Source organism: Lagenorhynchus albirostris, chromosome 9 (genome assembly GCF_949774975.1).
Source record: "Lagenorhynchus albirostris chromosome 9, mLagAlb1.1, whole genome shotgun sequence".
NCBI classification, from domain to species: domain Eukaryota; kingdom Metazoa; phylum Chordata; class Mammalia; order Artiodactyla; family Delphinidae; genus Lagenorhynchus; species Lagenorhynchus albirostris.
In genome coordinates this window covers 5,960,735-5,987,920 of record NC_083103.1, presented here as the reverse complement: position 1 = coordinate 5,987,920, position 27,186 = coordinate 5,960,735, and the positions used below count along the sequence as shown (strand labels likewise).

The window sequence follows — 27,186 nt, the reverse complement described above, 5'->3', positions numbered from 1 at the left end:
CATAACCCCCGGAGGCCGCCAGGCTCTGTGGGCCTCACCGGGGCCGCTCCTGGGCATCCATCTGCAAGTTCACTCCGTCCATCCACAGCATCAGCTCCCGGACAGCCTTGAAGAAGCGGAACTTGTCCGTGGTGTCCAGCAGCAGCTGGCGGCGGGCAGCAGAGCTTCCCTGAAGCTGCGCCCAGGCCTCGGCCACGGCCTGCATGTGGCGGCCGATCTCCTCGGCCTTGTCTCCGGCGTAGGCCTTCTGGAGCCGGTGGCCGTCATCCTGCACCTGCTGGGCCTGCCGGGGCCCAGGTCAAAGTCAGGTAGAGTTGGGAGACTCTGAGGGGCTGTAACCTTCCTCAGTCCTGACCTCTGCTCAACAGCTCCTGCCCATTTTACCAGCCGGAGAAGCAGGGGGAGGAGTAGGGGGGGTGCTGGGAAAGATGAGAGCTGGAGTCCAGAGTAAGCCCTGTCATACTCTGCCCTGTAGGGTCTTACCAGGGGGCCTGGGCTTAACCTGGGGATCAACCCTTTAAAAGGGTCACTAGCCGGTGAGCTTTCAGAGGCCTGTCTAGCTCGTGGGGGACCTCAGAGATTGCTAGAGTGAGATTTTCGGCCTGAAGAAGGGACTCCGGTGGGGGGCCGACCGGGTGTAAATGGCTGCAGGAAGGATCTATGCTTATTTTGTGTAGGTCTAACACCTGAGTGGGACCAACAGATGGATTTGAGTACACCATGAAGAATCTTCTACCCACCAGGACCATGTGAAAATGTCACGGGCCCTCAAAAAGCCTTGTCATTACAGGTGTGGACGGGGTGGTTAGATGTCCCCTGGCCAGAGACGGTTTCCTGGAACCATCCTAACGTCATCCCTACGTGGCCCTGCAGAGGATGTGATCCCTCCAGCCTCCCCATGTTCCCCACAGAGTCTCCTCTAAGCCCCCTCATCCCTCCCCCCTGCCTCCACCCACGCTTGAGTCAGACCTGGGCGCTGAGGGCCTGGATGTCGTGCTCAAAGGCACAGTGTCGGCGCTGCAGGGCCTCGGCAGCGTTGAGGTCCCGGCCGGTCCCGTCTGGAAGCTGCTGCTGCTTGTGCTGCACCCGCGCCAGGGCCTGGCGCGCACCGTGCAGGAAGCGCTGCAGCTCGTGTGCAGCTGCCAGCACCTGACCCCGCGTGTCCAGCAGCTCGAGCAGGTCAGCCCAGGCCTCGTTGAGACTGTCCTTCCACTCAGCCACCGTGGCCCGGGCGGCGTGGCCCCCGGCGATGAGCCCGTTGGCCAAGGCATTGGCGCTGTCCACGCGCTCCTGGCCGATCGTGCTCGTGTCCCGGGAGAACTCTCGGAATTTGTCCCGGAGCATCTGGCAGAGGAAGCGGTTGCACGGACAGCACTGTGATGTGGTCCCTGACTTGCGGGGCAAGTCCTTTCACCCCAGACTGAGAACCCACTTCTTTCCCTGGGCCACATGGGCCAAAACAGATTTCTTCAGCAGGGCCGAGTTAGGCAGCAGAAGCAACTGGTTCCCACTGACCCTGGATTTGACTGACACACCCAGCCTCCAGCCCCCAGCAAAGGGGTACTTGGAACCTTGAGTCTTCAGACAAGGATACCCTAACTATGGTCCATATTTCGGCACCAGTGAGTGTCCAACCCCCAAACCGTGGGGAGGAATCTCAAGTCCCCAGTGTACAGGTGAGTTCTGCTGGAAAACAGTGATCGGTCATTTCCTTTTGGCCCGCGTCTATGCGCAGCCCCACGTCCTCCTTTCTGCACGATTCTCCCAATTAAATATCTCAGAACCCAGAGGACAGCGTCTGCACGACCTGGTCTTGCACCCCTGCCCCTTGGTGCTCCGCCCAGGATGAAGTGCTAGTCTCCCAGGGGCCCTGGTGGACAGCCAGACAGCACCCGATGCTACCTGGGACAGGATGAAGCGCTAGTCTACCCTTCCCGGAGCCCACCTGTGGCCGCTGTCCTCCCCGCACTCACAGTCACGTGCTCGTAGTCCTGGCCCAGCTCATGCGAGGCTGCCACCACCTCGCGCTCCTGGACCCACTGCTCCAGGTCGTCCAGCTCCCGGCGGAGCTGGCACAGACGCAGGTGCTCGTGCAGGCGCTCCCGCCGCTCTCCCGCCAGCTCCTTCAGGCTGGCGTACAGCTTGTCCACCTGGGCTTGGCGGATCGATATGCGCGTGCTGCGGGGGAGGGGAGGACACACTGCTCTGACCCCTAGTCTATCCCAGAGAGTCCTGCCCCCCAACTGCTTGCCAAGTCCCTGCTTCTCCAGCTTTCTAGATGGTCCTGTACACATGCAGTACGGAAGGCTCTGCAATCTCTGGGCCTTTCTGGAACTGGCTCCCCTCTCCCCCAGGGACTGGCCTGGGGGTCCAGGTGCTATGCTCACCTCTCTGGGTGCTCGTGATCAATCATGTCTTGGCTGCTGGCTGCCAGCTGGTGGATGGTCTGGGCGTAGTCGGCCAGGGCTTGTTCCAAAACCTGATGCTTCTTCACCTCTGCCTGGGCACTCAGCTCGTCCTGGGGGAGGGGAGAGTGGCAGTAGAGAGTAGGGGGAGGGGGGAGGAAAGCCGTAGCCTGAGCTCTGGTCTGGCTCTCACCTTGGCCTTCTCCTGGCCCATCATGTGTAACTCCTGCTCGCCCATCCAGGCCTCTGCCTCCGCGGCGTCGCGGTAGAACTGCTGGGCCCGCAGGGCCTCCTCCAGTCGCTTTCCTCGAAGCTCCAACTCGTGGCCCAGGCGCTTCCACATTTCCTGTAGCTCAGCCAGCTCCGGGCCTGCTGCCGCCGCACCCAGAGCACGCTGTCGCTCCGTTAGGTCCGCGATCCGCGGCTCGTGTCCCTGGATCTCCTTCTGCAGGGTCTGTCCGTGGCGACAGAGGAGGAGACGCTGAAAGGCTTGCCGAGGGACCCCCTCACCCTACATCCCCCCCCTTACGCTTACTCAACAGCAAGCCCCCCTTCACACCATTGTTTCTCATCCTCCCTGCGTCCTCTCACCTCCCCTCTTTTCTGGCCCATGACGCCCCTTCAGTCCACACGATCTCCCACCAGGGGAACCCACCCTCCAGAGGTGAGGAAAGGTGAACCACTGAAGTCTAGGGTTACACCCAGCAACCAGGGGGAGCCAGAGGAACCCCAGTTCTTAAGAAAACACACTTTCAAGTCTGGGGAGGCTCTTGGGACCCTTTCTTCCGCCTTTAGCCTCTGCCTCACCTGGTTTTTCTTCATGAGGAGCTGGACACTGGGCAGGTCCCTGCCATGCTCCATGGAGCTAGCCACGGGCAGCCGCTCCGTCACCCACAACTGGATACGAAAGTGGGGGTTAGTGGAGGTCCGGAGGGCAAAGTCCGAGCTAGGGGTTGGATAGTGGGGACTCCTGGGGGAAGGTTTTCTAGGGCTCCCGGTTCTGGGGCCAAGGGACCTAGAGGGTGTCCCTAGAGGGTTGACTTTCAGTGCCAAAGGGAAGAGAAAACAGAGCACTGCTGGCATTCCCCCCAGCATCCAAGAAGGAGATTAGAGAGCCAAAGGCAGCCCCGTCCCAGGCGCCGGAGACTCACGATCTCATCCTCCACGTCCCGGTGGAACTGGTGCTGCTCGCGAGAGGCTTGCAGGCGCCGGCAACGCTCCTTCATGGGCTGGCACAGGGCCCTGAACTTCTCCTCCACGGCCCGCGAGGTCCTCTCCACCTCCCCTGCACCCTGGTCTTCCTGGGCCAGAGCTTTTGCCTGTGCCTGGATTGCTTCCACCTCCTTCTCTCGCACAGCCATCTCCCTTTCCAGCATCTGCCAACCGGAAGAGGAAGGAGGTGTTATCACCGTGCCTCCACGTTCAAACTCAGCGGAGACACTGGTCTATATCGAGCCAATCATGAATTCTTATCCCTGGGGCTCAGCCCAGGGAGAGTATCTCTTCACGGCCTACATCAGTGGATCTCAAACTTTAATATATATGAGAATCCAGGGGGTGTGAGAACTGTGCTAGCTATCAATTTACTGTCTCTCAGTCCCCAATCCATCTCAGGTCCAAGTCCATCTTTGCCCATTTTGAGTCACTGGAACTGGACCCTGTAAATATTTCTCCTTTGCCAGCTGGTGCAACACTAGGCCTTGTCCATAGAGGGCGCTGGAGGGACACCTGGATGCACAGGCGAGGCAGAGGCTTCTAGCTACGGTTCCAGTGTGCTTTCCTTCTTGCTCCTACGGTACAACTGCCCGCGGTGTGCAGGAGACCCGGTGGCCCTCACCCTCCAGCAGGTTTTGCTGGCATCTCAGTGGCAACTTCCTGATGGCCAGCCTTGGCCTGCCAGATTCAGACCTGCTCTGGTCTGTGACACCCCATCAAATTTCTACGCCATCCAGCGGGCCTCTGCCTTCACCAGTGAGGTCTGAAACTCAGCCTTGGGGTAGGAGGAGGGCATCCCATTCCTTCCTGGGCGCCCCCTCCTCAGTCCTAGAGGCAGTAGCTGCTCCCTACATGTGCTATTCCTGCATTCTTTAGACCAGCGGTCAGCAAACCCCGCCCCTGGCTGGGTTTTGTAAATCAAGTTTTATTGGCACACAGCCACACCAGTCTTTTACGCATTGACTATGGTCGATGTTTTTACCCTAGGAGGACAGAGTTGTCCTAGGGTAGGAGGACAGAGTTGAACAGTTGTGACAGAGACCGTATGACCCTCAAAGCTCAAAATACTATTTGGCCCTTTACAGAAAAATGTTTTCTGATCCCTGTTTTGGAGTTCTCTTTACCCCACTGGCAGGTGACCCTCTTTTATTAGTTAGTAGCTCTTTTCACTAAAGTTTCCTTGTTCAAGTTTGAGTGTGGTTTCTGTCTCCCAACTTTACTCTGACTGACACACACTCCCAGAGATTCTGACATTGGTGGCCCGTGGAAGTCGCCTTGAGAAATACCAGTGAAGACGCTGTCTGCGAGGGCTGAGGATGGTCTCGTGAATCTCAAGAGCTACTGACTCCCCCCTCGTTTCTTCTGCTGTTCACCAGTCCCACCAAAGGCCCGCCGTGTACCTGCTGCTTCTTGAGCAGGATGTTGACGCTGGTGAGGTCCTTGCCGTAGTCGTCGGAGTGCAGCTGGGTCTGCAGGCTCTCCAGCCAGCTCTCCAGGGCAGAGCAGCTCTGGGCAAACAGCTCAGCTCGGTTGGCATCGAAGAGGCTGCGGGCTTTGGCCTGGGTGGTGGTCTCCAGCTCGTCCCAGCGCCTGTGCAGGTCGTCTAGCTTCTCCCACACCAGAGCTTTCAGCTCCGGCTTCTCCAGAGTCAGCTCCCGCCCTTCCTGGGTGTGGGACAAAGAAGGGGTCAGTGTCAGAATTAGATACCACTCAACACGAGCCGATAGCAGAACAGGGACCTAAAGGGCAGGAGACCTGAAGTAAGGGCTATCCTACCGAGTTCTTGGGTGTTCTCCAAGCTTTCTAAGCTCTCCTACCCTCACTGCTGAGTAAACCCTACTCCTTCCTCAAGGTCCCATCAAACCTCGTCTCAGGGCTTCCCTGGTGGCGCAGTGGTTGAGAGTCCGCCTGCCGATGCAGGGGACACGGGTTCGTGCCCCGGTCCGGGAAGATCCCACGTGCCGCGGAGCGGCTAGGCCCGTGAGCCATGGCCGCTGAGCCTGCGCGTCCGGAGCCTGTGCTCCGCAACAGGAGAGGCCACAACAGTGAGAGGCCCGCGTACCGCAAAAAAAAAAAAAAAACAACACAACTTTGTCTCAGTTAAGAGGCCAGTGCGCTCTCTCCTTATTTTGAGTTCCCTGGTGCTTGTGGTTTTCAGGGTCATATTGCACGTGCTATTGTGTTATCGGCCATCATTTTGTGTTTCTCAGCTCATTACCTCTCACCTGAACTATGGCAAGTGACTCTCACCTGGTTTCCCCACTCCCAGCTCTTCTGCTTGAGGACTTTGGTTTCTGGGGAGGTGAGGGCAGCGTGACTTGATCTGTACGCAAGGTAGCCTGGAAGTGCCAGGGAGTTATGCCCCCAGAAGCAGTCCTCAACCAGCGACAGCCAGGGCATCGGTGGACCAACGCTGGGAGTCCTTGCTTTGGTTGGGATAACTCATGCATGTTCCACACCGTCGCCCAGGTGTCCCATGAGGACTGAGTGCCAGGTGCGCACTGGGGTAACTGGCATGGCAGTGGACCCTTCACTGACTACCTTCCCTTCTCCGCCTCACCTCCCCACCCGCTACTGGCATTCCTGTGGTCACCTCCCGTGGAAGTGGCCTGCACTGGAAGCCTTGCTTCTAGGGGAACACAAACCAAGACACTGCTTTCAGGCCAGGATGAAGAGCACCGCTGGGGAACTTTACCAACCGTCGGCACAATCCACTCTGATGCACAGTCCTTACGTGGTGATCGGGGCTTTTCATGACCCGGCCTGGCAGGCTTTTCCCACCTTTCCTTCCATGGCCGCTTCACGCATTCTGTGCTCCTGCCAGAAGGACTTATGCCCTTGCTCCTGGACAGGCACCCCACTTCCACACCCCTGGTTTCTGGTTTCTCTACCAAGAAACATCTTTCCCTCAACACCTCTGCCTGTCCAAATTCTACTCGTCCTTCATGGACTGCCCCGCTGGCCCCTGCTTCTAGGATTCCCACGTCTCCTCTCTCCTTAGTGCCCAGGCTTTATCAGGCTCTCTCATTATATTTGTTATATTCTGCTTTGGATTGACTTTAGCTGTTTGTGTACATGTCTCATATTCTGGCTCCTGTGTCATTCCTCGAGGGTGGAGCCTGCAATGGAATCACCTTTGTTCCCCACTCAGTGCCTAATACAAGGCCTTGTACAGAGTAGCACAAAGTAAATATTTGCTGAACAAATGGAGAAACTGGGTCCACACTGGTCTCTTCCTCTTCCCAACCGTCATGCCCTTGAGGGAAGGAAAGCATCTTTTTATATACCTTGCAGCACCTAGAAGAGTGCTGAGCACACAGGATGTTGTCCAGGAATACTTGCTGAGTAGAAATTAAGTTTTGCCTGTGCTCAGCTCTTGAGGCAGAGCTGGGTGGGAGACCAAATACCAGGAAAGCAAGACTCAAAAACGAGGTTGGCAAACTGTGGCCCGAGGGCCAAATCTGGCCCACCACCTGTTTTTATAAATAAAGTTTTATTGGAACCCAGCTACACTCATTCGTTTATGTATTCCCTGTGGCTGATTTGGCACCACACTGGCAGAGTTGAGTAATAACAGCAGAAACTGCGTGGCCTGCAAAGCCTAAGGTATTTTCCGCCTGGCCCTTTAGAGAAGTTTGATGACCCCACTGAAGAGTGCCCTCCTGCTCTGGACCAGGAATAGATATCGTGCTGACCCAAAGCTGCAGTCTGGCTCTGTACCAATTTGCCTTTTCTCAAAGTTCTGGAGTCACTGTCCCACTGACCTAAGACATTTGCTCCCCAGACCATTTCTTTCCACCTTGGAAGTTTGGCACCAAGGGTTCCATGATCTCTAAACCAGATCCTGAAGCCAGGACCCTCCCCTGCACTGCGGCTGGGACGCTGAAGGGAGGAGGTTCCAAAGGCTTCCTTCTTGCTGCCCCCGTCCCATTGCTCACCTTGTCCACCTTGTCCAACCAGTCCTTGTTGGCGGCCAGCTCGGCCATGAACGCCTGGTGCTTCTGCCACTTGGTGTGCAGGTTGCGGGCCTCGTCATAGGACACGTCCTGGGCTGTCAGCATCTTCTCGTCAATCCAGAGTTTCAGCTGGACCGATCATGGAGCAGGGATGGAGAAGGGCAGAAAACACTTCAGAGAGAGGGAAGCGGGAAGCGGGAAGGGGGTGAGGGTGAGTCGGGGGAGGTGGGGGATGTGGGGAGAAGCCAGGCAGGGATTCACATGCTCAGGTGACACTGCAGTGGACTGACTCCAGGCTCAGAGAGCGAGGGCGTTGTGGGAAAGGGTGGCCAGGGAACATCAGAGGCGACATGGGGGACTGAGAGCCTCACCTCGTGACAGTCTTGTAAGAAACGCTGCCGCTCTCGGTTGTCCCGAAGACGGCCCAAAAGCTGCTGCACTGCTTCTTGATTCTTCTTGTGTCTGTAATGACAGGCGCCTGTGAAGCCCTTGAACTTGCTATGAAAGAGTTATGACCGTCTAACTAACCTAGAAGCCCTCAGTCCTCCTCTCTGGGGACAATACCTTCCGGGAGCGCTACAAGTCAACCCAGCAACCCTGAGGCCCAGTGTCCAGCTACCCTAGGAGACTTCGGGGAGGCGGAACTTCCCCGCCTGTGACTCAGTCCCTCTCGGACCACTTGGTTTTTCCTCCTCTGCTTTTTGTCAGCTCCCCACCCCCATCTGTCGGTCTGAGTGCCACGTTCATCCTGTTTTCACCTGGTCCCCTTTAGGGACCCTCATTTGCCCACTGTCCTCATCATACCTCCTCTCTATGGAGTCTGCCTTCTCTTGGATCTTCTCGGCATGGATGTTGCCCTCAGACACCAGCTGGCGCCCGGCTTCCAGGAGCCCGCGGATCCGCTCACCGTTGGCATCCATGGTGCTCATGAAGTCTTCCAGTTTTTTAATGGCAGCATCAGCAGCCTGGAGTGTCCCCGGCATCTCCGTGTGAGACAAAACATATTCCTGTGTGGGAGGGGAGATACCGAGCTCATTTCTCAACCTCTCAGAAGGAACCTACCAAAGGGCCCATCTGAGACATGGAAGCCAACCAGGTAGGGACAGGCAGACTCTGGCTCTGAAGACGGAGGGATGGTGCCTGATTATGTGGGAGTCTCAGAAAGTTAGAACGGAGCTGGGCTGGAGGGACTTTAACACTCCAAGTCGTGTTCCATCTTATTTATAGCTGCTGATTACATTTCTGTTATATGACAAGCCAGGTTTTCTATTTCTTCTCTAGTCAGTTTTGGTAAGTTATGTTTACATCTTTTTTTTTTTTACTCCTTTTTTTTTTTTTTTTTTTTTGCGGTACGCTGGCCTCTCACTGTTGTGGCCTCTCCCGTCGCGGAGCACAGGCTCCGGACGCGCAGGCTCAGCGGCCATGGCTCATGGGCCCAGCTGCTCTGCGGCATGTGGGATCTTCCCGGACCGGGGCACGAACCCGTGTCCCCTGCATCGGCAGGCGGACTCTCAACCACTGAGCCACCAGGGAAGCCCCCGTATTTTTTTTTTAACGTGTTCTCCCTGCCCATCCTGTTCCCTCACCTACTCCATGTGCTGCGTTTACCTCCTCATCCACCACTCCTTCACATTCCTTTGGTCCCTATTTCCCACTTTTTCCTGGTTGGGACTTTGCCCCCCGGACTCTTACCTGGCTGCTGAGCACGCCCTCGGCCTGGCGAGCATCTCGCAGGAACCCCTGGAAGCCGTGGGCCTGGGCAAGACGGCCTTGTCGGCTCTCCCACATGCGGCCCAGCTCCTCCCAGCCGGTTCCCAGCGCTTCGAGTCGCTGCCGTAGGAAGAGGCACTGGGGATCGGCCTGGTCCCGGGTCACCTCCTCACCCACGGCCCGAAGCTGGCTGTACTCGCTCCGGGCCCGCTCCACCTCTCCCCGCAGGGCTGCATGTTGGGCCAGGAGGGCCTCTGCCTCAGGCAGGGTGGCCGGCCCTTCTTCAGAGGCCACGGAGGTCTGCGTGCGGCCGAGCCAGGCCTGGAAGTCATCCAAGCTGCGCAGGAAGTCCTGCAGCCGCCGCGCCTCGCCCAGCGACTCCTCTCGTCGCCGCATGGTGGCCCTGAGGTCCTCCCAGCCGGCTTGCACCTCTCCAAGCCGGGCGCTGATGGCAGGGGCTTGGGCGGGGTGGCCAGCAGCCAGGGCATTTGCCTCTCGGGTCAGTTCGCCCACCCGGGCAGCGATGGCCTCCAGGTCCCTCTCAGTGCCGGCCAGCTTACGCTGCAGCGCCAGCACCCCGGCCAGGTCATTGCCCAGGCCCTGGGTGGACTCGATGACCTTGGTCTTTTCTCTCATCCAGGCCTGGGTCTCTGTGCACTCTAAGTGGTAGTTCTGGATGCTCAGGGCTGACGTCAGAGCTGCCTTCTTGCCGTCCGCCAGGGACCGAAACTGCTGCCACCTGAGGGCAGAGGGAGTGTCTGGAGCTGCTCAGCTTTCCCGCCCTGTGCAGGTAGATGGGAAGCTTCTTCCTGCTCTCTCGCCCTTGGTATAACCTACCGCCTGCTTCTGCTGTTTAGACAGCCTGCTCCCCACTCATCTTTCCGTGACCCCTCTTGTCTGCTCCCTGTCCAGGCACCAGCCCCTTCAGACGACCTTTACCCCACTTCTATCTCTTTCATCACCACCCCCGTCCGACATATTTCAGATGGCTTTCCCTCCTCATTTTAGCCTCCCTCCCATGCCCTACAGAACTCTCTTCCAGCTGCCGTCCTGTCTGCTGCATCCTTTCTCACCCCACCTGTGGTTGAGCTGCTTCTGGGTGTTGACAATGCTGTCCTTCCCCGGGGGGTTGGCCTTCAGCAACTGCTCTGCGATGTCATTCACAGCAGTAATTCGCGCTGCAAGGGCGTTCATTTCAGGCTCCAGGGTCTCGAACCTGATGGGGTGGAAGAGCTGGGCATGAGTGGTGGGAAGCAGCGGTGCGCTGGTCCACCTCCCTTAGATGCATGCCCACGAGAACTCCTCTCCGTCAACATGAGGCTTATTGACAGGAGCCTCTGCACCTCTTCCCTACATGGTTCATAGTATCTGTGGATCAAGGGGGAGCCCCCAACTCCCCCCAGACAAGTAGAAAAACTGTCATCTCTAGAGTGGCTCAAAAACATGGTAAAAATTAAAGGTGAGGACCAGCTGGACAACAAGTCAAACTAATCCCTGGCACAGGCCTTCCCCCTTCAGCAGAACCTCCCTTATTCCTCCTGGGACTCACCCCTTAGCTGCCTACCTGGGTCCTACCTTACTAATATGTGTTAAAAAATGAGTTGATAACGAGAAAAATTTAAGTGATAAAGATGTGAAGCATAACTTCTCCTGGAACATTTCATATTCTCATAGAGCAGAGTCTGCAAATGGGCCACGTAATAAATATTTTAGGTTTTGTGAGCCATTCGGTCTTTATCACGAATATTCAGCTCTGCTGTTTTAGTGCAAAAGCAGACACAGGGATGACATGCAAATGAATGGGCATGGCTATGTTCCAATAAAGCTTTATTTACAAAAACAGGCAGAGGCTGTATCTGGCATAGGGGTTTCTGACTCCTGTCATGGGATATATTGAAAAAAGCAACAAAACATCTTTAATTACATTTTTAAGACCACCAGGAAATGTGACTAGAGATTGAGTAGTAGGGACTCCCCTGGTGGTCCAGTGGTAAAGCATCTGCCTTCCAATGCAGGGGACGCGGGTTCCATCCCTGGTCAGGGAACTAAGATCCCACACGCCACAGGGCAGCTAAGCCCGCGCGCCTCAACTATTGAGCCCGTGCGCCACAACTGGAAAGAGAAAACCCGCACGCCAGAACTAGAGAGAAGCCCGTGCGCCACAACGAAAGATGATCCCGAGTACCGCAACTAAGACCCGACGCAGCCAAAAAAGAAAAATAAATAAATAAATAAGTAAACCAATAGAAGGAAAAAGAAGATTGAGTAGTAGGTGATATCAAGGAATTGCTAATTTTGTTTTATGTGATAATGGTATTGTGTGTGGTTCGATAAGAAAAACATCATTTCTAAATTATTTTAGGATTTCTTATTCTGTAAATAAAGCTACTTCACGAGGGGTTAATCAGTGTCTCTGTCTAAAAGGTTTATAACTTCAAAGCCTTAGCTAGTGTAAGCCTGCACACACAATTACAAAATAGTGTACTCATATTGCAAATTTCTGTGCTCCTGGAGAATACAGAGGTGAAACGTTAATACTGGGGATTTGCTTTTGAAAAGGACAATTAATCAAACAGAGCAAGATACTGATGATGACTGAATTTGGGTGAGGGCTGTATAGGAGTTTGCGGCATAATGTTTCTATTTCTGAGGCTATTTAACGTTTCTCATTAAAGCAGAAACCGGACGACTGGCAAGACTCCAAAGGATGGATGTAGCCAGAGCAGGCAGTTTATGGTGGCACCCACCATACACCACCACATGGGGGCCACCCTATACACTGGCCCCAAACTCAAGGCCACTCGGGAGGGCGGGGCGTGAGTGGGGCCCACCTTTGCTGCACGACCTCCAGGTCCTCCAGGCGCTCAGGCAGGGCGAGCCCGTTTAGCCACTGCTCCTTCTCCTCCACCCAGAGCCCGCAGGCCCCCGCCTCGCTGAGCATGGTGTAGAGCGCCAGGGCCGCCTCCAGGGCACGTGCGCGCTCGCCCGCACGGGCCAGCAGCTCCTCGTAGTGCCTCTCCAGGGCGGGCAGCCGGCCCTGCACCTCTGGTGCGCGGCTCAGCACGGGAGGCAGGGCCGCGGCCTGCTCCCTCAGGGTGTCCAGGGTGGGCCGGTGGCCTCGGATCTCTTCCTCCAGGGCCCGATGTTGCCGGGCCAGGGCCTGCGTGGAGAACTCGTCGTGCCCCAGCTCGGGGCTGGACACCAGGCGCAGCGCGTCCACCAGCCAGGCCTCCATGTCGTTTGCGTCCGCCTGGAACTGGTAGAGGCTGGCGGCCTGGGCGAGCCGCTGGGCACGCTCCTCCGCCAGGGCCTCCAGCTTCTCCCACTGCGCCTGGAGCTCGGCGGTGCGGGCGGCGGCCTGGCCTGCCCCGGGGTGGCCCTCGGCCACTAACTGCCGGCCCTGCTCCAGGGTGAGCTTCAGGGGCCCCAGCCGGCCGCTCATCTCGCCTCGCAGGGCTGTGTGCTTGTTGAGCAGGCGGAGGACGCCGGTCAGGTCCCGGCCGGTTTCTGCCGAGGCCAGCAGGTGCTGCTGCTCCCGCACCCAGGCCTCGGTCTCGCCCACCTCCCAGAGGAAGCGCCAGAGTCGCCGGGACTCCTCCAGCCGGGCCCGCCGAGCCGCTGCCAACTTGCACAGCGACTCATAGTTCTGCTCCAGGGCGGCCACCCGCTCCAACACCAGCTGGGGGTCGCACGGTTTGTACTCTGAAACAGTCACACCAGAGGGCCAAAAGCTGTGGCCCAGCCCTCTCCTGCCCCCTGTGCACCCCTAGTTACGAATCCCCCCACCCCACCCTCTTAGCTCTGTCGCCCACCGTCCACCCATCATCTTTCCCGTCCCCAGGTTTTTCCAGTCTTGCTGCTTCAGCTCTTAATGTTCTCCTTCCCAGCCCCCCCACCTTTTCTCCAGTTCCTCCCCCTCCCGGTTTTCACCTTTTCCTGGGTCGCAGAAGCGCAGTGCAGAGGCGCTGACGGCCCGCACCCTCTCAGCCTGTACAGCAATGTCGGCTTCCACCAGCTCGTGCAGCTGCAGCAGGTCCTCCACTCCAGCCAGATGCTTGCCCAGGTCCTGGGACTGCAGCCGGCCCTGCGGGGCGCACGCAGCATGTCGATGGCCGTCTGAGAGCCGCCCGGTTCCCTCCCAGTCAGGCCTCTTGCCCCGCCACACACAGGCACTAACCTCGTCCCATCTTCCTGGATCAACCACACATCCCGACCTCTTGGGGCGGCTCCAGGTGTTGCACCCAGGTGAGCACACATGCTCCCAGCTGTCAGCCCTCACTCACACACATAGTGACCCCTGAGTTCTCTCCTGGCACCCTGGCCTCTTTGTACTCAACTCCCCTCCTGCTGAACAACTTTCCTACTAAGCCCTGCTCCTGGAATCTCCGCCCTGACTCATCATCTCAGCACCAGAATTATCGCCACCCTCCTATGGTCGTGGCTCAGTCCCCAGCACCCCAGCAATCGTCAGCATCTCTGCAGACCTATCCACATCCCCGTCTCTCGCCTAGATCACTGCAACAGCCTGTGACTGGTCTCTCTCTGCTCCCACTCTGGCTGCCCACAGCCATTCTTCAAATAGCAGTCAAAGTGACATTTAAAAAAATGTAAAAACGCAGAATCATGTCTCTCCCCCTTTTCAAAACCTTCTAATCACTTTCAATGCTCCATGTTACTCTGAGTAAAATCCAAACTCCCTGACCAGGCCTGTAAGCCCTAAGTGAGCAGGCTGCTTCCTCCCTTACCTCATCCCCTGTCCCCTCCCTGTTCTTACAGCAGCCCACCCCCACCCCCCGGCCTCCCTTCTCATCCGGAACATGCCACATGTGAGCAGGCCAAGGGCCTTTCTGTTCCTTCTGCCTGGAAACATTCTCTCCTTAGATCTCCCTGTGCTGGCTCCTTGGGACATTCTGCTCTCAGCCTAAATGGCATTTTTCAGAGAGGCCTTCCTGGACCACTCCATCGCACGGTCTGTCTCCCTTTCCTCATAGGTTTCACGCCCACCTGCTATGTTGTTTTTTGACAGGCCCACGGGTTTGATCATCAGCCTCCTCCCACTGGAACGTGAGCCCCCTGAGGACAGGGAGCTGTTTGCTCTGTTCATCTGAACCGGGGACAGGGCCCTGGACTGGTACATCCTCTGCAAAGGTTCAGCTGAGCAGATGGGCGAACATGCCCTTCGTACTCCCACGGTCCCGACCACCTTGACCCCACCTCCGCATCCGCTGGTACCTTCATCTCTTCCATCCAGTCCATGAGGTAGAGGAGGTCCTGGAACACCTTCTGCAGCTCCAGGTTGAGAAGAAGCCGCTCCCGCCGGGCGGCCACCATCTGCCGCAAGAAGTCCCAGAGCCGCGCCACGTTGTGCTGCCGCGCGGCGATGCGCTTGATGTCGTGGTAGTGCTCAGCGGCCAGCTCGGCGGCCACGGCGTCCACCGCCTGCACCCGGCCGCTGTAGGCCACGATGTCCGTCTCGATGGCTTCGTGCTTCCGCACTGCTGCCTCCACGGCGGCCAGCTCCAGCCCAAAGTTGTCCTGGGGCGGGGACAGGAAGGGAGGGCTGGGAGCTCCGGGAGCCGCTCTGCTCACCCCCTGCCCCCCACCCCCGGAGCACTTCTGCTGCGAGGTGCCAACTCCACGGGGTGGCTCTCAGCGTCCTCTCTATCCCACCCCATCCTGTCTCACCAGCCCTTCTCCTGTTCAACACTCCGGCCCCTGGCTCCCGGGCTCTTGGTCTCCAAGTCTGTGTGATGGAGTTCTTGTTTCTTTAGCTCCCCACCTCGCAGGGCTCCTTATCCACCACTCTCTCTCACTCTCCCATGTCTCCAGACCTGCCTGGACAGGCCAAGAGCCCCCCGCCGTGTCCTACCTGGGACACAAGGCGCTGGTTCTCGCTAAGCCAGGTCTCCCGCATGGCGGCCTTGCGGTCGAAGCGGGCGGCCAGCTGCTCCAGCTTCTCCTGGCGGATCAGCTCCGTGCGCAGGGCCAGCTCACGCTCATGCTCAGCTTTCTCCAGCCGCTCCCAGGCCTGCGAGGTGGAGACAGGATTAGTGCTAAAGGGCCAGGGCTCAGGAAGTGAGGGCGGGGAGGGGTCACCGGGGCTGGGGGTGCAGGGTGGGTCCCAGGGAAGCTCGGTCTAGTGGGTCTGTGGAATGCAGTCAGACGCCTGTGCAGGGAAATATGAGGAACAGGGTGGCGTGAATGCCGTGGAGCCCCATGAAAACCACGTCTGCTGGTGGACAAAGACGGGAGGGGGACAGGGAACAGTGGAAATCACTGGATTTGTTTCTGGTGGTGGGGCTGTGGGCGAACCCTATTACTTTTGTTAATCTTATGCTGTGAAAAAAATGAAACAAAAGTAGGGCCCGTGAGTCGAGGATATGCTGAACAAGATAAGGGACTGGGGTATAATTTGCATGGAGAGACCGAGGGAGGAGGAGGGGGACGTGCAGGACTCGGGAGAGGATGTGGGAGTCACGCCTGCACCCGGGATGGGTGGGTTCAAGCCAGGCCGAGGGTTCAAGCAGGGACAGTAGGGGCTGGTGCCGAGGGTGGGTCGTCCCAGGGATGGAAGGGAGGCTGTGGACCTTGTTGATGTCAGAGATGAGCCGGCCCTCGCGGGGTGTGTAGACCTTCTGGTTGTTGGCCCGCAGCTTGCTCTGGATGGTGAAGAGCAGCACTTCCAAGTTCCCTTTCTCAGTGAACCTGAGGCAGGAGGCCAGGTGGGGTCAGAGTCAAAGGCCACGAGGGGCCCGGGGGCTCTTTACATTTCAGAATGAAGTTGTTCTGTGTTGCTTTCCTTCTTATAAAAGCTTGTGAAAATATTGGTAAACCACGTTTAAAAAGAACCTAATTTTAGGGCTTCCCTGGTGGTGCAGTGGTTGAGAGTCCCCCTGCCGATGCAGGGGACATGGGTTCGTGCCCCGGTCTGGGAAGATCCCACATGCCGCGGAGCGGCTGGGCCCGTGAGCCGTGGCCGCTGAGCCTGCGCGTCCGGAGCCTGTGCTCAGCAGCGGGAGAGGCCACAACAGTGAGAGGCCCGTATACCGCAAAAAATAAATAAAAAAGAACCTAATTTTAAAACAACTGAAAACCACACAGACACGACCACTGTCACCCTTGGGCATGTATGTACTGCATTTTTGCTTTACACAGATGGGATCATACCATAACCACAGCTAACATTTGTGGAGGACTCACTCACGGAGAGCCAGGCCCTGTTCTCAGGGCTTTGCATGCACTAACTCCTTCTCACTGTTACCTACATTCTCTCATTACCCCCATTTTCCAGATGTGAAAACCGAGGCACAGACAGGCTAAATAATGCCCAGTGCTCACAAGGGTAGGTGGCAGAGCCACAATGTGAACTCAGGTACTTTGAATCTGGACGCTTAGCCCTTTGCTCTCTGCCATCCACAGACAACTGTCTTGTAACTCTTATGTTTCATGAACGACTTTTCAGGTGAATAAATGCATTTCTCCGATATTATTTTCAGTGGCTGTACCATGACCTGTTTTTCTTTTACAAAAGTCACGTTCGTGAATATCCTTGAAGCTATTTCTTTGTTCAATGCCCAGAAGAGGACTTTCTGGGTCAAAGGGCACACCTCAAATCATTCCCTGGAATGCACAGGAACAGATGTTTTCTGGCTTAATATTAGTTTTGGGGCTGAAACACATTAACTCCAAAAGAGCTCAAAAACAAAAAACACAGAAGTTTTAGCATGTACCGTATAGAACCATCTAGTAGTAATTCCATACTTCAACAGTCAGTTGCTAAAATACATAAATGATAAGAACCTGTGCAATGTGCAAGTGACCAGCCACATGCACGTACTGCCAGCGACAACCTGCCTGTCGGATCCAATCCCCTGTCCTTAAGCTGGGATTGGGTTGCCGAGACACCCCGACCAATCTCTTCTGAATAGACCGCACCGGCTCTACATACCATGGCAATCATTTCCACGGCATGATTTCTTGTAATGGGTGACCATTAAAATTTTTTACTTTGGAAACTGCTAATGGGGCTCTGAGCGGGGGGAAGTGAGCCTCCACTGCATTTATGTGCTGCCGCATCTCCCTCCCAAAAGGCTCCCCTCATTTAGGCTTCCTGCTTTGTGAGCACAGCTTGGGGCAGGCAGGCCGTGGCAGGGTGTGGCTCAGGGACACCTACTTGGGTGGCTTCTCCACAGTGCGGTAGGAATTGAAGGACTGGAGCTGGTTCTGGACACCACTCAGGGAGTTGGCCAGCTGCCGGTCATTGAGGGTCACGATCGTTTGCTCAATCCACTGCAGCAGCTCTGAGGCCAGGGACTCATACTTCTCCACCAGGCGCTCGGCCTCCATGGCGTGGTCCAGCACCTGTGAAACCGTGCTGTGGGTTCCCTGGCCCAGTCCTCCCCTGCTCCTGCTTTAGGGGAGTAGGACCCCTAGGCCAGGCCTCCTCTGGTCTTTATGCCTACCACCCCCATGCTGGAGAGTACCTTGCCAATTCTTTTGCCTTCCACGGCCAGGGCCTTCATCTTGGAGAAATAGTGGTAGTAAGTAGCCACGTAGGTAATAATTGATTTCTCATCTGGTTGGTCCACATTCACATCTGAGAAAAAGGACCACTCAGATCAGGCCGAGATTAGAAACCTGCCTCCCAGAAGTATGCCCCAATCCTAGGGGCCTCCTAGCCCTCCCAGGCTGATGATATCTTTCCAGCTCCCTTCAGAGTAAAATGACAAACTATTTGGACTACAAGGGCATGAAAAGCTAACCTCTCTATTCCCCCTCTTCCTAGAAACAAGCGGAGTTTAAAAATCCAGAAGCCCAAAGAGTTTAAAATCCAGAAGCCCAGTGTAAAATTAGTTGTTTGGAGGAAGAGAGACAAGAAAAGAAATAGCATTCCCATTGGGGGATGGATCGTGGACTTAAGGGCTGGAAAGATGCCCAAGAAGTCATCCAATTCAGGGGCAGCAAGACAGAAGGTATGAACGAGGCCTCCTGAACCCAGAATGTTCAGAGGGATGGGCCCAGGGAGCCCTGGAAGCAGGGACAGAGGCCAGTTCTCAGGGCCGTCTTGGGGCACAGTCATGGCTATTTCTTGCCTCAGTCCCAAAGTTCAGCTGTGGGCCCAGGAGGTGAGTGTCCTTCAAGCCAAATTAACTCCTACCACGAGGACACCAAGGCTGACTATGACTTGAAATCTCTTAATTGGTTCTCTTAATTGGGCCAGCTTGCATCCTACCTACAGGGAAGACTATTAGACCAGAAGCCCTCCTGACCACCTCTGACCTCCCACAGGCAGGCGGGAGCCACGGAAATCATCTCAGAAAGTTATGGGATACGAGGCTTTACTTAAATATCCTTTATCATAGCTGTGCTTTATCATAGCTTTACCATAGCACAGCATTGAGCTGTGCTTCTCAAATGCTCTCCCAGCAACCTTGTACTTGGCCTGCTTCGATCACTACTTAGCTGATGTTTGTCACTCTGGACTAAGAAGCACGGGAACAGGGATTGCAGGTGCGATGGAAGACAGGGAGAAAGTAACCAAGTCCGAAATCTGCCCAAGGAGCTTCAGAAGGAGCATTTTCAGCAAGGAAGTCACTCGGCCCTTCCGTCCTTCCCTTTTCCGGCTGCACCAAGACGGCTCTCTGCTCTCCCAGAGAGGTGACTGAGGAAACAGGCTCTGGAGCCAGGCTGCCTGAATTTGAATCTCAGCTCCACCAGCCGTATGACCTTGGGGAAGTCACTCAAGCTTTACAGGCCCCTGTCTTCTCTTCCATAAATGGAGCAGGATATTGATTTCAAAGGGGGTGTTGTGAGGATTACATTAATTAGAGCACGTCAAGTGTAGTGCCAGGTACAAAACAAGAGCTCAGTGGCCATTCCCAGTCTCATCAGCATTAGATCAGAACCACAGGGGCCAATGAGTAGGGTCAGCTGACCATAAGGCCAGTGCTTTGTGAGACCTCAAGGTCACGGAGCTTAATTTAGAACCCTAGAGTTTTGGGATTAGAAGGGCCCTTAGAGACCACGGAGACCAATCTTCTCACTTTAGAGGTGAGGAAACCGAGCCACAGAGAGGCCAAGCGACTGGCTCTATGTCACAGAGCTGCTCCGTAGAGGGGCTGGGATAGAACCATACCCCAGGGCTCTTTCTGCCACGGGGCTGCCTTTCTTCCTATATTGAGATATACTTTTCACGCCATAAAATTCACCCTTTTAAAGTATACTATTCCACGGTTTTTAGTACATTCACAAGATTGTGCAACCATCACCACGATCTAAATCCGGAACATTTCCGTCACTTCCCAAAGAAATCCCGTAGCCATCTGAACGATCTGCAGTTCCTTCCCGTTCTCGCCGCCCTCAGCCCCCGGCACCCACTCATCTACCTTCTGTCTCTAACCCACAGCCTCTCTGCCCCACCTTCAGGATCCAGCAGCTTCGTAAGTCCCAGCTCCTTCTCAGCCAGATTGAAAGCGTTCTGCAGATTGTAATGTGCATTACACTTCTTCAGGGACTCAAAATCCAGCAGGTCTGGCCTGGGTGGGGAAGGAATATAGAAGGTATCAAGGGCAAGTGAGATTCTGAAGAGGAAAAGTAAACCACCCCTATCTTTCTCCCTACGTCCCCAACCCTCCCTGCCCCAGGGCTCCCATCGCAAGCCCTCCATGCAGTAGGCACCCCGACATCCTGGCTCTTCTCCGAACGTTCCTTTCTCGTAACTGCCGTGTAGCTCATCTCATCTCACTGCTTTGTCTATGTGTGCCTGGGCCCATGGGTCATCAACCCATCCAGTAATTCAGACAAGCTCTCGAACCCCAGTCTTCTCACCGGTGTTTATGTACAATGGCGTTGAAGGCCAGCCCATCTCTCCAGCTGGTGGTGAAGTTGTGCACGTTGACATTGGGGTACCTGTAAACAGAGGCCAGGATAGACAGTGAGGAGGGCCATCCTGGTCTGTGCCTCGAGGACGGACCTCCAGCTTGTGGTTCCCGGCCCCCATCCTTCCTTTTCTGCACAGCCTCGGTGCATCCAACCCTCCAAGGCCACGCTGCCTGGGCAGCCTCACCCCGCGGTCTTCATCTGGCACCACAGCAGCAGGGCATCCTTGGCTGACTTCTTCTCCTTATTGTCTTCTGTTTCCACACTTATGTCTTGGATCTAAGAAGGAAGGAAGGACAGAAGGAAGGAAGGGAGGAAGGCAGGCCCTCACTCCCTGAACAGGGGCTCCTGGAATTATCAGAGATGCTCAGAGATACACGGCAGGAAACTGCTCCTTAGATTCCTGGATTAGGGGTCCAAGGACAGAGCCTGGGGACCTTTCCTCCTGGGTCAGTGACCACAAAACTTCAGGTCAAAGGGATCTGAGGCAGCAGGATGGGGTGGGAACTCAGAAGAGTGGAAGTGCCTCGAAGCGAAGAATGCGGTTCCTGCAGGTGGGGGAACTGCAGGTAGTGGAGTGAACATTTCCTGACAGCTGGGTTTCAAAGGTGAAGCTGACAGAGCTCTGCTTAGGGCTGGAAGGAGCAGGGAAGGTTACACCCGGGGAGGAGGCAGGGGAATCAGGAGAGCTGTGATGGCGTTAAGGACACTGGACTGGCTTTGCTCAGAGCATAAGAAGGAGTAGGGTGGCTGTTCTCTTTTCAGGGAGGTGAGCAGAGTTTGAGGCAGCGGAGTGGGCTGGTGACCAGACCCCAAATGTAGCTCTAAAACTCTCCGTGGGGAAGGACCAGTCTGTAAAATTTCCAGTCCCTTGTGCAGCGACATGTGGTCCTATAGCCCGTGACCAGTACACAGACCAGGCCACAGGGAATTTGCCACAGAAGTTTGACAACATCCACGCTGGCCTCCACCCTGTTTAATGAGGAGCGTCCCCTGATTTGGCGTAGGAGGTCCTAGGCCCTCCGTGTGTGCAGTGACCTTGGGGGCTGCAGCACCGGTGTGCAGGGCACCCACCGAGCAACACCGTGCGGGGTACCTGGAATCGAAGGATGATGGTCCACACCAGCCCGAGGGTCAGGCGGTGGTTCCCGTCCACAATGTCATGCGAGCCCACATTTTCCAGGTGCACTTTTTGCTCCTTCAGGAACTGCAGCGCCTTGTCCACATTCTCCAGGCAGTGGATCCGCATGCGGCCCTTTGTGGGCTTTGGCTGTCGAGGGACCGGGGACACAAAGCCATGGGACCATGGGCCTCCTCTTCCTTCCCTCCTAGCTTTCCCGGGGCCCTGCTTCCTACACCTTCCCCATGACCTCCCTCAGGAACACAGGGACCACCCCAGGGAGCTAAAGCTGAGTTGCAGATGAGGCTTGAGGCAGATTAAGATTCCCAAGGGAATTAAGGACACCCAGAGTGGGTGGGAAAAAAATGTTTTCAATGGGGCCACTGTTCCTGTCTCCACGAAGCAATGCTCCTGGTTTAATTCACGCAGCAAAGCCTCTCAAAATGAAACCATCCTTTGAGCAGAAGGCGGCCACTGCTTTCTGCTCTGTGGTGTCACTCTTCTTGTTCGGGGCCACTCCCATAGCTTGTCCCCTTGACCACTGTCTCTCAGGCCTCCTCCTCCCTGGTGACCACAGCTCACCAGTGTCTCTCCCGAGAGCACCTCGAGGAGCCTCAGGAGGTTACGTCCATCCCGGAGGTCGCTGTACAGGTCTCCCACCCGGCATGTCACCCGGGCCAGGTGAGAGTTGACCCACTTGGTGAAGGTTTTCTTCTGCACAGCTTCTCGCTCATCTGTGGCAGCAACATGGGGTCATTTCTGCCCTTCAAGTACCGTGCACCTGCTTCTAAACACCAGTTGGTGGGGTTGGGGAAGTGAGGTCTGGGGAGGAGGAAGGGCAGGAAGATGGCCGGGAGGAAAACCCATAGCTTAAAAAGCCGGGAAATACAGAAATTGGAATGAGTTCATAAGCAAGGTGAAGAACAAAAATAAGAGATGGAAAACAGGCGTTGAGAAGAAAGGATGAAAGAAATTAGAAGCAGGGGACATGCAGGGGAGGTCTGGGATCAGGACTCTGTCATGTAACAGTGGTGAAATGCTGTTGCTTCACCCATCAGGGCCTCACTTTCCTCATCTGTAAAATGGGCACATTACTTTCTCTTTCAGCAAGCCATTGTGTTGACTGAGACAACGTGTGTAAGATAAGGCACGAAGTGGCTCCTCGATGAGTTACTGTTTATAGGCATGATCTAACCCGAAGGAAAGAGTAAGAGTTGCTCAGGTCGGTCCAGCAGGAGGTATGGCTGTTCCCTTTTGGTGGTGGACAAAGGAGAGGGTGTGAACTTAAATTACAGCAGCCGCTGTTCCAAGTGGTCATTAGAAGGATGTGACATTATAGAGGCTGCAGGCCTCCTGAGTCAGCTTGCTCTCCTGGGATAATTTAAAGAAAAGACAGGCTCCTCTACTTCTGGGTTGACTTAATTGGTTGCAAGGGGATCCTGTCCCAGGACACTAATATTCCAATGCCAAGAGGGAAAACGTCATCGTGAAAGTAGGAAACAGGGGAAACAGTGAGTCCAAGGGGAAACTTGGTGAGTCCACCCCACCAAGGGGTGGGGGCAGGGAGAAGCCAGGCAGAGTTTAGTGCCAATCTCCAAAAAAGTGAGGAGGTGCCTGCTGTCTGGTCCACAGGGGGACCTGCTGATGAGGGGATGCTGTTACATTTCACAGAAAAATAAGAATTAAAAGTATTATAAATGACAACGTGAGGGAAGAGGCTCAGGCCATCGGAAGCTGCTCCGGCCACTAGGATTTCCACCAGTTCTCCCCAGAGGAGCCCAGTGCAAGGACCCAGTCCAAGTGGTCAGGGCCTGAAGAGTCACTTGTCCTTCCGTCTCAGCATCAGCATCTCGGAAACCGAAAAGACTCACCCCTTAATCTCACATTCCTATGCACCTCACCCATAAAGCATAGCGACACACCCATGTCTATTTCTGTCTTTCTTACCTCCAACCCCGTACCTGGGACAACCTTGGGGTCCTAACAAATGCTCAGATATCCTGATGCTCTGTGGGCCTTCTCTCAGGGTCCACAGGCCCTGCCCGAGCCGGGGACTGCCCGGAACGTCAGCTATTACTGGACCCATGGAGTCTGCCCTGATGCCAGGCACACAGGGGTGAGGCCATTTTGGCGCACAGGTAGCATGAGAGGGGAAGATGTGGAAACGGGGGCAGCTAGGAGAAAAATGTGCAAAGCCAAGCGCCAGGGACAAAGTGTAACTTTACAAGGCGTCCACGGACACACAAGACACAGTGACTCCCAGAGATACACTGGAGTATGGCCGCCAGGGTGAACACAGCCTGCTCAGACATATACCTGAGCCTGTCTGCACCAGCTCCCTTTGACACACTCCCTGGTTTCCACACACACTTAAGACACCCACTCAGAAACCCAGGGCAGCCCAAACACGCCCTAGGTCCCTCGCCTACTGGCTCACTCTCCTTGTCTCCTTCCCTGACCACCCCAGCGGGCGTTTCCTCCCAAAGGCCGGAAAGTCTCAGCGAACCACGTTCGCTCCCCGCCTTCGAGGACACACGCCCAGCTGGGCCCCGACGCCGCCGTCACACCCGCTCTCGCTCTCACCGCCCCTCCAGCGGGTCCAAGCCTTTCCCGATTCTGTCAGCATCCCCGTGTTTTCCGGCCACTTGTAATTATTCCCCCGGCACTTTGTCTCCCAACACAAACGTCTGAGTCACAGAAGACGCTCCCCCCGACCCCGGGTTCCTGGCTCCGGCTCCTCTCCCACGCCCCCCGGGCCCCTCGCTCCGCGGGGCCCCCTCTCCGCGCGGCTCCCCTCCGCTCGCCCCCCGGAGCCCACCTTGAAGCTGCTTGAAGCGTCCCTCCAGCATGCTGGCGTACTGAGCCGGGCTGATGAAGGCAGCCGGCGAGAGCGGGAGGCCCCCGGGGTTCTGAGACTCTTCCACAGCCTCGTAGTAAAACTCGCCGGCCCCATTCAGGCCGTGCCCGTGCGCCCTGCTCACTCCGTGCCCGTTCATGATGCTGCTGCCTCTCACTCTCCCGGGGCCCAGCGTCCATGCTCTGCCCGCGCCGTGGCGGGGCGCCGAGGGTCGGCTCCCCCTCGAGCCTGGGATCCCGCGAGCCTGGGGTCCCCGGGTGGCAGGGGGTGTGCCTCAAGGACGGTGGAAGTTTCGAGGAGTGGGAAAAAGGAGTCACGGGATGTCTGAGCCCCGAGCTGCGCGACCCGTCGTCAGAACACACCTGGCTGCGGCGAGAGGAGACGGAGGCAGCTCCAGACAAACAGGTCGGACAGTGACGGGGGAGGGGTGGGAGGCGGAGCTTTCCGGCTGGGGCAGGGCCAGGCCCCGCGGGCCGCAGGAGGGAACTGCCGGGGCCTTAGAGACCTGCCCGTCTGGCCCCGAGTTGCCTCCGAGTACACAAGACCCGAGCGAGAGGCCCCCGAAGCAAAGTCCTGCTTTCCCAAGGTCTGCAGGTGTGATGAGGATGCCCCCTCTCTGTGACTCTGGGAGGTCCGCCTTCAGGATGTGGGCTTTGATCCCCAGCTCAGGGAGCAGAGAAAGAGAAATCCTTGAAGGGGCAAAGCCAGCTCAGTAGTACTAGCCAGGCACTGTGCTAGGTGTTTGCTTACATTCCTTCATTTGTGAGATAGGTGTTGTTATCTTCCTCACTTGTTTGTCATCCTCACCTCCAGTATCAGCTCCTTCCCTGCCATGGGGCCCATCAGGCCCTCCTCGGCCAGGCCATCCCAGGCCCCCAGGACACCCACTGCCGGGCACATCTACCCGATTTCCTTCTTACCTTTCTATGGGCTTCAGCCCTTGTCACTTACAAGCTGCTCTTGCCCTTCTCCCATGTTCCTTCATTCAGTATTTATTTGGCACCTACTGGTGCGAGGCGCAGTGCTAGGCAAAGCCCATACAGCGACACCTCCTCAGGAGAGCCCCGTTTAGTAGTGGAGATAAACACCTATTGACAGCATAGGTGGCATATGTCACATGCACAAACATTGCAACAGTCCTGGGTATCACGTGTCGTGTGCACACAGACATCATGACCATTGTAGAAGCTACTCTTATCCAAAATCAGGGTACCAGGGAAACTTTCCCCCAGAGAGGCGAGATTCTCCATAACCCATGTCTTCTGCCTTCTCTCATCTATAGAAACAGCAATATGAGTATTTCACAAGCCAGCGTGTAGACCTAACGGGAAGGACAGGGAGGCCCAGCAGAAGTTGATAAGGGACCCCCAGAAGCAATGGCTACCACATGGGGATCCTCAGAATGGTGTTGGGCTGCCTGAAAAGAATTACCTGGAGAGTTTAAAAATTCCGATTCCTGGACCTTAGGTCCAAAGATTCTAATTTGGTGTGTCCAGAAAGGGGTTTGAGAACCTATATTTGTGAAAACATCCGTGGGTGATCCTGTAAAAAGTGCGGCCAAGTTTGGGAACCACCCCCCTCAGTGTCTCCTTTCTTATAGGAGGCCACCCCACCCATGCTGGGAGCACCACCTCTCAGGAAGGAGTAGCTGTGACCTCTCCCACTGCACTGGGCTGGGAGGCCAGCAGGTCAGTGGAAAAGACAAGGGTGGCATGGAGGAGGGAAACCAAAAAGGTGGGTGGCCTTGGGGTGTGTGGGTGACTCAGCCCCACGACAGCCGCAGCCGGCGGTGTCAGGTGGCAGCCGCACTCTTGTTGCCATGACAACTCCTCCCCAGAACGCAGGGAGGCCCGTCGAACGGGTTTGCTTGTGTTCGCAGGGGCTGAAGGAGAGAACCGAGGCCATAGGGGAGGGCAGGGGCTGAGGCAGGCGGGGAGAATGGGCGGCTGCGGAAACCAGAGGCAGGCAGAGGGAACCTGCTTCAGGGAACCAGTAGATGAAATAGAGGGAGGAACAGGCGGCAGGTGGAAGGAACAGGTGGGGAGGGAGAGGAGCGGCTACTGGACTAGGAGGGGGAACAGGTGTGAGAGATGACAGTGGAAATCAAGGAAGAGACAAGAGGATGAAAGGTAAGGGAGAGGTGGGTGGAAACAGAATAGCAAGACTAAGCGCAAAAGAATCAAGGAACATGACTCAGGGACAGAGGCCGGGAAGTCAGCTGAGCGCAGAGGGGAACACAGCTGCGTCCCAGGGTCAGCGCAGCTTCTCCCTGCTTGTGGGGAAGGAAGCTGGGCATGTTATGGATTGTGCACGGTTTGTCCTTGAGGCTGGAGTTGGGGGCCAGGGGCTTGGTAGGGTGATCTGGATTTCCCGCTCTAGTGCAGCAGCTTAGAAAGAGTCGGTCTTCCCATGAAGTTGAAGGACTCTTCATGACAAGCTTCCCATCCCACATCCATTCTCAGCATCTCCCCCGGCCCTCCCCTGACCTCACCTGCCAGGGCCTTAATTCGAGACCTCTCAAAGAGGCGGGCCGAGCTGCTGTCATTGTCCCAGTCCGAGTCGGGCAGGTCCCAGCGGTTGTTGATGTCACTGTACTGGCCCTGGATCTCCAAGCTGTCAAAGTCTGTGGGTGACAGGGTGCTGCTCATGGTGGTGGATGGCCTCCTGCTCCTGCAAGGGGGAATGTGGCTGGTGAGGCGCCTCTCAAAGCCACTGAGTCCAACACTCACCGTGTCCTCCTCTCTTCCTGCCCTAGACCTGCTCTGCTCTCCTGACGGCCAAAGGTTGTGGTCGTTGTTTTCACCAATGGAAATCATCCCCCAGTGGGAGAGAGGAAGCCATGGTGGAGAAGCAGAGACAGACGGGAACACGACAGACACACGTGGAGTGAGGCTGGAAGGCAGCAGTGTCTCAGAGCGACATAGTGGAGATGAAGGTCTCCAGAACCTCAGGCCAGAGAGGGACAGTGGGCAGGGGGCCGAAGGTGGCGATGGCCCTCAGCGTGGCTCAGGACAGCAATATGGACACCAGGGCAATGCAGGAAGC

At 56.3% G+C, this 27,186-nt stretch overlaps 1 protein-coding gene across 3 annotated transcripts in view; it reads right to left on the bottom strand.

The window, feature by feature from the left end:
- SPTBN2 (spectrin beta, non-erythrocytic 2) overlaps positions 1-26,804 on the bottom strand; it is a 31,460-nt gene extending 4,656 nt beyond the window's left edge. For 2 of the 3 annotated variants that reach the window (XM_060158490.1, XM_060158491.1), the window contains exons 1-26: positions 24,103-24,537; positions 21,867-22,018; positions 21,261-21,434; positions 20,352-20,443; positions 20,114-20,194; positions 19,706-19,821; positions 17,770-17,882; positions 17,460-17,647; positions 15,874-15,991; positions 15,156-15,314; positions 14,519-14,821; positions 13,217-13,370; positions 12,118-12,988; positions 10,365-10,502; positions 9,269-10,025; positions 8,381-8,583; positions 7,948-8,038; positions 7,559-7,705; positions 5,021-5,284; positions 3,557-3,781; positions 3,213-3,302; positions 2,599-2,859; positions 2,388-2,518; positions 1,974-2,178; positions 970-1,344; positions 39-283 (exon numbers count right to left, since the gene is read on the bottom strand). In XM_060158490.1, coding sequence (XP_060014473.1) covers positions 39-283; positions 970-1,344; positions 1,974-2,178; positions 2,388-2,518; positions 2,599-2,859; positions 3,213-3,302; positions 3,557-3,781; positions 5,021-5,284; positions 7,559-7,705; positions 7,948-8,038; positions 8,381-8,583; positions 9,269-10,025; positions 10,365-10,502; positions 12,118-12,988; positions 13,217-13,370; positions 14,519-14,821; positions 15,156-15,314; positions 15,874-15,991; positions 17,460-17,647; positions 17,770-17,882; positions 19,706-19,821; positions 20,114-20,194; positions 20,352-20,443; positions 21,261-21,434; positions 21,867-22,018; positions 24,103-24,280 — 5,831 coding nt within the window. In that variant the 5' untranslated portion in view covers positions 24,281-24,537. Of the gene's footprint in view, positions 1-38; positions 284-969; positions 1,345-1,973; positions 2,179-2,387; positions 2,519-2,598; positions 2,860-3,212; positions 3,303-3,556; positions 3,782-5,020; positions 5,285-7,558; positions 7,706-7,947; positions 8,039-8,380; positions 8,584-9,268; positions 10,026-10,364; positions 10,503-12,117; positions 12,989-13,216; positions 13,371-14,518; positions 14,822-15,155; positions 15,315-15,873; positions 15,992-17,459; positions 17,648-17,769; positions 17,883-19,705; positions 19,822-20,113; positions 20,195-20,351; positions 20,444-21,260; positions 21,435-21,866; positions 22,019-24,102; positions 24,538-26,632 lie in introns of those variants that run through there. The other variant, XM_060158492.1, reaches the window with a different exon arrangement.
- Positions 26,805-27,186: the final 382 nt, after the last annotated feature.